A 7,909-nucleotide genomic window follows, 5' to 3' on the forward strand; every position below is an offset into this window, starting at 1 on the left:
ACCATAAAGTATCTACAGTAAGGCACTGATGAAATGGCCTCGTTTAAATGATATAAGACACATAGCACATACTAAGCACACAGGAGTGTAATAATGTTATTTCCATTCTTTGCCTCTCTCCTTCCAAATTCCTTACCTGCTGCAAACTGAGAATGAGAGTCTTGGCACACTGAATTTTATCAATTTGCCTGGTTTTACTCAGTGTTTCCTTAATAATATCACCGTAGTCATTGTAGTACTGTGAGGAAAAGAAAGTAAATGTACTTTAAAATTATTGAAATTTCATGAGATAAACAATTAGTTGATGAAAGAAAGGAGTGTAAAGAGGTGTTAAATTTCCTCATCTTAAACATAATGGGAGTTAAATAGTATTGTCTAAGTTAAAGGAATACCTATTTGATATTTAAGATTAAGTAGTAATTAATAATAATAAAACTAAAAATCTGGGAATTCCAGGAGAGGAGGTGTGAAAAATTCCTTATTCTTCATAATATAACTCAACAGACACTATCTAAAAGGTAACAAATCAAGAAACAACTTTGGTAGAAACCTCCTGAAGAACTACAACCAGAACAGTTAAAATTGCTTACTTTTGGGTTCCTAAATAGGGGGTAAGGATGGATTAGTATAACAGACTTAACTTTTCATTTAACACTTTGCTTACTATCTCATTGCCCCCTCAACATGTCTATATTTTGCTATTATAACATAAAAAATTAAAACACAGACATCTTCAACAGTGACTCAGAAAAATTATAATTCAGTTTTTTGACATAAGATTGAAAGAATTTTCCTTGTGAGTAAATAATTAGGAAGTTTCATTTGAAACCATTAAATCTGGATATTATTTCCAAGCTAAAGCCTAAAGCCATATGAAAAAATGATTTATATTAGTTTGGCAACTGGATTTTCAAAATCCTCAAAAAGATAGATATGCTTCCATGATATCAGACAATAAAAGGGGAAATAGCTCAAAAGGATCATCCTTTCAGTGCAATGAAGAATTATCTCAACGTATGGTGCATGTCTGTAGTCCCAGCTACTTGGAAGGCTGAGCAGGGAGGACTGCAAGTTTGAGTCCAGCCTGGGTAAAACAGTGAGACCTTGTCTTCAAACAACAACAACAAAAAACAACAACAAAAAACCCTATCTCAATGAAGAACAAAAGAGAAAGATGTATCAAGACACTAAAGTATTGAGCAGGCAGATTTCTTAAGTTCAGATATTTGAACTAATAATCATGTACTGAAGTTGGGGGGAAAGTCACATAGCTGGTATATCAGAGTAGCAAATAGCTATTAGAATACTCACAAAAAAGTATAATGAGCAGAGGTGTACAAAAAGGTCTAAGGATGATAAAAGTTTTTTTTAATAAAAAAAATTTTTTATGAGGAGATACAGCCTTTGGTATAAGATGAAGGTACATTCCCGGTGATAAAACTTTTGAGTAAGACTCACTTCTTGGAGCCAATGCAATATTGTTAAGGGAAAACCAGAACTCAACACATTTTATTCTTCTCTATTTCCTGTTAAAGGAAAAAACTATTAGGTTATTAAGTATGAATGTCCGATTTCCTTAAATACTAAGTTTGACAGTTGATATCTCTGACCTTTCCCTTTGACACGTCTTGTTTTCTTTTTATTGTGAAAGTACATCCTCAGTCTTGCAAATGCACAGTTTGGCTTGTGATTATTTTTCACATTTTTTTTAAGAGCAATTTTTGTGAAACCATAGGTAAGTCAAAAATTCGTGTTATTTTTGAATATGAATTCCATTGTGGAACTGATGCAGTGCCAGACAGCTTGAAACATCAACAAACTGTTTGGGAAGGATGTGGCTAATGAATGCATAGTACATCGATGGTTTGAGAAGTTTCGTTGTGGTGATTTAAATCTTAGATATGAGCCAGATGGACAACCTGAGACCAAGGTGGATACTGATAAGCTGTAGTAGAGGCAAATCTACCTCAACTTACTTGTGAATTTAGCAGCAAGGTTTGATGTAACTATTCCAACAATATTGGACCATTAGAAACAAATGGGTAAGGTAAGCTCAATAGATGGGTACCGCACGAATTAAATGAGAATCAGAAGAGCTGTCATGACACAAAGGTGAACCATTTCCACACTGTATTGTTATGTGTGATAAAAAAAAAAAAATGGATTCTTTTTGACAATTGCTAGCATTCGGCACAATGGCTAGATAAAGATGAAGTGCTGAAACATAGTCCAAAACCCAATATTCACCAAAAAAAAAAAAAAACAAAAAACTAATGGTGTCTGTTGGGCGGTCCAGCACTGGTATTATCCACTACAGCTTCATGAAACCTGGTCAACTGATTACAGCAGATGTCTACTGCAACCAATTGGATGAAATGATGAGGATGCCTGAGATTAAGCAGCCAAGATTGGTCAATAGAGACAGGCCAATCCTCTTGCAAGACAACGTTTGATCACATGTTGCACAATAAACACTGCTGAAACTATAGAAGCTGGACTTGGAAACTCTCTGTCATCCACCGTATTCACCAGACCTTGCACCAACTGACTACCACTTCTTGCAGGCTTTGGACCACTTCTTGCAAGGAAAAATATTCAATTCTCAAGGAGTTGTGGAAAACACCTTTTGTGATTTCATGGCCACTCACTCTCCAGGCTTCTTCGCTGCTGGCATAAACAAGCTACCCTTAAGATGGCAAAACCAGTTGGGCGTGGTGGCTTGTGCCTGTAATCCTAGCACTCTGGGAGGCCAAGGCAGGAGGACTGCTTAAGCTCAGAAGTTCGAGACCAGCCTGAACAAGAGCGAGACCCCATCTCTACTAAAATAGAAAAATTAGCCGCATGTTGTGGTGTGTGCCTGTAGTTCCAGCTACTTGGGAGGCTGAGGTAAGAGGATCTCTTGAGCTCAGGAGTTTGAGGTTGCAGTGAGCTACAATGACACCACTGCACTCTACCCAGGGTGACAGAGCAAGACTTTGTTTCAAAAAAAAAAAGATGGCAAAACTGTGTCGATAGTTTAGGAGCATATTTCAATTAATTATACTGCTTCTTGTTTGAGATATCGTAAACAAAACTTATTTGAAATTGGATGTTTCATATTTAATGACCTAATATATAAAAAGAGTAACATAAACACCTTAAAATGGAACTGAGATCCAGGTCTAGTGAGCAGATAATGAGGGCATCAAGTCATTCCAAATGAATGTTTCTTAGGCCAGATGAATCATGTCCTAAGAAAACTTGCACAGATTATGGAACACTGTGCTCTTTAAGGAATGGTGAAAAATAGAATAAGTGCTAGAGGGAGATAGATAATAGTCCTAAATAAACAGAGACAGATAATCATAGTTCTAATTTTAGAAAGGGAAAGAAGGTCATATGGAAAATTAAATAGCTCTTCCCCACAAATGCCTAGGATCTACCCTAAATATTCAGGGAATCAGGAATATGTAATTTGGAATAATGCTCTAGACGACTGATGCAAAATCAGGATAAAGAATGACTATTCTGAACAATATATCAGTCAGTTTGATGTTGAATGAATCTAAGACTACAGAATACATCATTAAAAGCAGTGCTTGTGAATACTCAGAAATGAAATGGTCACTAAGAGCAAGCAGAAGTTTCTTTCTTTTAGAATGGTTCAAGAGGCAAATATGACAGTCTACCTGCATATCAATAAGTAGTTTGACAAATTATTTCATGATTTCTTTGTAGAATAAATAGAGAAAAATGAGCTGAAACAGAATAGCAGTTACTTTATTAATAATCCGTAAGCTCCTTACGGCAGAAATCATGTGTTCTTTAACACAGTGATTGCCACACTAGAAAAAGAATTTTTTTCCTTGGGGCCACGGTGTTTTATTACGAAAGTAGAATAAAAACTTCAAAAACAAAATGATCCTTTCTAATTTACTGAAAAATTTGTTATTTTTTATTGTTTTCTGTGCGTGAGTTATATGCAACCTGAAAAATAGTTCTCAAGGCTCCCAAAGTGAAGAGATGTGAGTTACATATGCTTCACAAGGCCCTGGGCTCAAAACTAGCATAAGTTAAATATAATTCGCATGGCAGTTAATGTGTTAAACCTCGGGCTACCAGCACAGTGCTCACCACATGGCAGTTTTTCAGGAGAATATGATGAATTAGCTATACTATATCATAGCTGGAATTGGACCATTCCCAAATATGGATGAAGATACAAGTAGATCAAATGGCACACACAATATTCTGTATATGGACAATAGAGAACATTCTTTGTGACATAAGCACAAGGCAAATACAGGAAAACTGAGAAGTGTTCACTCCTTTCTGTGCCTGTTAGGCCACACCATTAAGAAATTTGAGCACTGCTTTTTCAGAGGGTCAGGAACAAAATGGAGCTTATAAAAATGAAAACAGCCAGAAAGTGAGTATATTCTTTCATATAAATGCTAGGAACTTAATGGAATTGATACAACGGCACAGACTAATAAAAAAAACTTATATAAAAGAGAGAATTTTTTCCAGAAAATCATCCACATTACATAGATAAAAGCTGTCAATTTTAGCTTCTGTCGTCATTATCATTTCATTTTAATTGCAAATTTCTCTGCCATTTAGATGGAAGGAGAAAATAAGAATACGAAACTATACCTTCATGTAGTGTTTGAAAATGTCTGCAGCTGCATGCATGTCAACAATGTCATAAATGATAAGTTTGCTGAAGGCAGCAAGTAGATTCCTTCTTTTATGTAAGGCTTCAATTTTATTAGCTTCATCTTCTTCATCACCCTCTAACCACAGAAAATAAGTTCGTTATAAATTTTATCACTTTATTCAAGTAAAACAGTGCAGACAATCTGTATAATTGAAAACTAGCTTAATATTATAACTTCATAAATAGGTACAATTCAGTTACTGATGGGAAAAAATCTTACTTATTAATTGAAAAAATCTTACTGATTAATTATTTTTGGGTGCTACATTTAGTTACACATTTATCAAACACTTAGCAGGCACTAAAGTTATCTTCTAGGGAGACCATCATAGCAAAGATTGAGTAAGATAAGCAAACTATATAGTCTCCCCTCCATATCCACGAATGTGGAACCCTTGGATAGGGAGGGCCGACTGTACTATGCCATTTTATATAAGGGACTTGAGCATCCCTGGGGGTCCCTGAACCAATTCTCCACAGATACCAAAGGATAACTGTATAAAAAAATTGTTTTTCTGATACTTTTGTCATAATAGTAAGATAGCTATTTAAACATGCTGTCTTTTCTTATTTTAATATTCCTTATGTGGTAACATACTTCCACAGAGAAGGAAATCTCTGAAAAATTTTAAGACACAGGGAAAAAATTTTCTTTTACAAAAATATTTGGGGGAGTAATGGAAATATATGGAGCAAATAATTTTTAGTGCTTGTCCTAACCATGCTTACATTATCAGATGAGAAATAAAATATTTTACAAACCATGTTATGCACATATAAATTTTTTTAAAAAAATCCTATCAAATACTTTCAAAACAAGTAGTGCTTCTTCCTCAAATCTTTTAGTTTCAGACTCCACTGGGTTGCCTATTTCTTATTCTAGAAAAAATTTTCCAACAAGGCTTTGGATGATAACATTTATTTCAGGCTCTGTACTGACACCCTCATTTCCTGGCCTGCCCTTATTTGGGGTGAGCTTTCTTCTCTTCTTCACATGTACATATTCATAAAAGAACTTAATCTCAATCTCTTTCTTTCCTTCCTATTATTTAGTCCTATTGTAAACCATCAGTGCTTTGAGACGTTGGAAATCTTTTTGCTTAAGATAAGTGGCAGATAAATTTTGTCTCCTGACAAATATAATATAAATATAATACAGACTCTAAATAAACACACTGTTTCACAGTCTAGTATTTACTAAAATATTCTCTTAAGAATATTCTAATAGCACCAAATAGATCTGTGGATCAGACATGCCTTTTACATTATTTTAGAGAGCTTAGTCATCTATTTACAAATAACCTAAGTGACATTTATTTATAACTAATCGTTAACAATTCAGTCTAATTTTGCTAACTTATTCTGGAGGCTCAGCACAATTTTGACTAGTGAGGTTTGATAATAGTCTTTCAACATTTAATATCTTACAGTTATATTTTGTTCATTTAAGTAATATACAATGACCACTGAGGAATAGAAAGGAAAATGGATGCTTTCCCTTAGAAAAATTATGAACCTGGACAATCAATTAGAAACAACATCTATCCTACATATACATTTGTACATGTGGGAAATGACGAATGTACACAATTAGTCATCATAGGATAGTTTATAGTAGCTAAAGATTGGAAACTAGCCATGTCAATCAGTGTAAGATGGATTATATAAATTATGCTACATCTACACAAAGAAATACTATGTAGCTGTTAGAAAAAGACTGAGGAAGCTTTCTGTGTCAATGATAGGAAAAAATCTGAGGTACAAAATTGAAGGAGGGAGACTTCACTATGTACAGTTTTATTCCTCTTGGTTTCTGAATTACATGAATATATTACTATTAACTTTTTTAAAAGAAAGAAATCCGGTAAGTTTTAGGATTGAATTTGATTTTTTTTCTCCCCTCCTATCTTTTGGGGTTAGTAAAACAAAATCAATATTGATAAGATGGTAGCTACACATACCCATGCTCTGGTTCTCCTCATCTTGGTCAATGAAAACGTGATCCATTACGAAACTGAGGAGTTCAGACTGGAGTCCAGTATCTGGATTAAACACCAAAGGCTGAAGGCCCTCTCTGCCACCTGTCATTAATTGGTGGCTAAAAATCATCAAAAGATCACAGAGTAACATGAAAGCCTGGAATGCAAAGGGAATCCATCAAAAAAATATTGTTCATCAACAAAATATTATAAAAATATAGATATAACAAATCAATGTTAATGACAACATATCAAATCAAAACATGGTTCAAGAGCAGTACCATAACATAAATTTTAAGTACTGAAATTACAACTAGGTAGTTTTAATTTCCAAACTTAATAAAATTACTTTTTCTCATTAAACACTTCTCATATTTAAGATTTTTCTTCCCCCTAAATTATAATCTTTCACTTGGCTGTATTAACTCAAAAATAGCTGATTAAGATATTTTGACTTGAACTTTTAAAAATGAGTTTAATTCAACCCTTAAAACACAAAATTGATATAACAGATTATGACAGAGGTTAGAAATCAATTATATGCTGCTTAATCAAATAATTAGCGTAAGTTTTAAGACAAATTACAATTCAACAAATTATAATGCAGTAATACAAATCTGTAAGCTACTATTTGGGATTCTTTTTAAAAAATCTAATATAAAAAATTTCTAATACAGTCATGCACCACATAATGACATTCTGGTCAATGATGGACTGCATATACATGACAGTGGACCCATAAAATTATAATGGAGCTTAAAAATTCCTATGGCCTGGTCACACAGTAGCTACGATGACCTCGTAGTGTAATGTATAATTCATGTGTTTGTGGTGATGGTGGTATAAACAAGTCTATTACGCTGCCAGTCATATAAAAATATAGCATATACAATTATGTGCAGTACATAATACCTGATAATGACTATGTTACTGGTTACATATTTACTATACTATACTTTTTTATCATTATTTTAGAGAGTACTCCTTCAACATATTAAGAAAAAGTTAACCGTAAAACAGCCTCAGGCAGGTCCTTCAGGAGGTATTCCAGAAGAAGGCGTTGCTATCGTAGGAGATGACAGCTCCATGTGTGTTACTGCCCCTGAAGACCTTTCAGTGGGACAAGATATGGAGGTGGAATACAGTGATACTGATGATCCTGACCGTGCATAGCTCTAGAGTAAAGTGTGTTTGTGTCTTAGTTTTCAACAAAAGTTTAAAAAAGTAAAAA

At 34.1% G+C, this 7,909-nt stretch overlaps 1 protein-coding gene across 1 annotated transcript in view; it reads right to left on the reverse strand.

Moving 5' to 3' along the window:
- The window catches only part of STAG1 (stromal antigen 1), a 318,641-nt gene that overhangs the window by 20,650 nt on the left and 290,082 nt on the right, over nt 1-7,909 (reverse strand). Inside the window, exons 23-25 of the mRNA XM_012663393.1 lie at nt 6,661-6,835; nt 4,636-4,775; nt 114-238 (exon numbers count right to left, since the gene is read on the reverse strand). Coding sequence (XP_012518847.1) covers nt 114-238; nt 4,636-4,775; nt 6,661-6,835 — 440 coding nt within the window. The remainder of the gene's footprint in view (nt 1-113; nt 239-4,635; nt 4,776-6,660; nt 6,836-7,909) is intronic.

Source organism: Propithecus coquereli, unplaced genomic scaffold, assembly GCF_000956105.1.
Source record: "Propithecus coquereli isolate 6110/MARCELLA unplaced genomic scaffold, Pcoq_1.0 Scaffold12, whole genome shotgun sequence".
Taxonomy (NCBI): domain Eukaryota; kingdom Metazoa; phylum Chordata; class Mammalia; order Primates; family Indriidae; genus Propithecus; species Propithecus coquereli.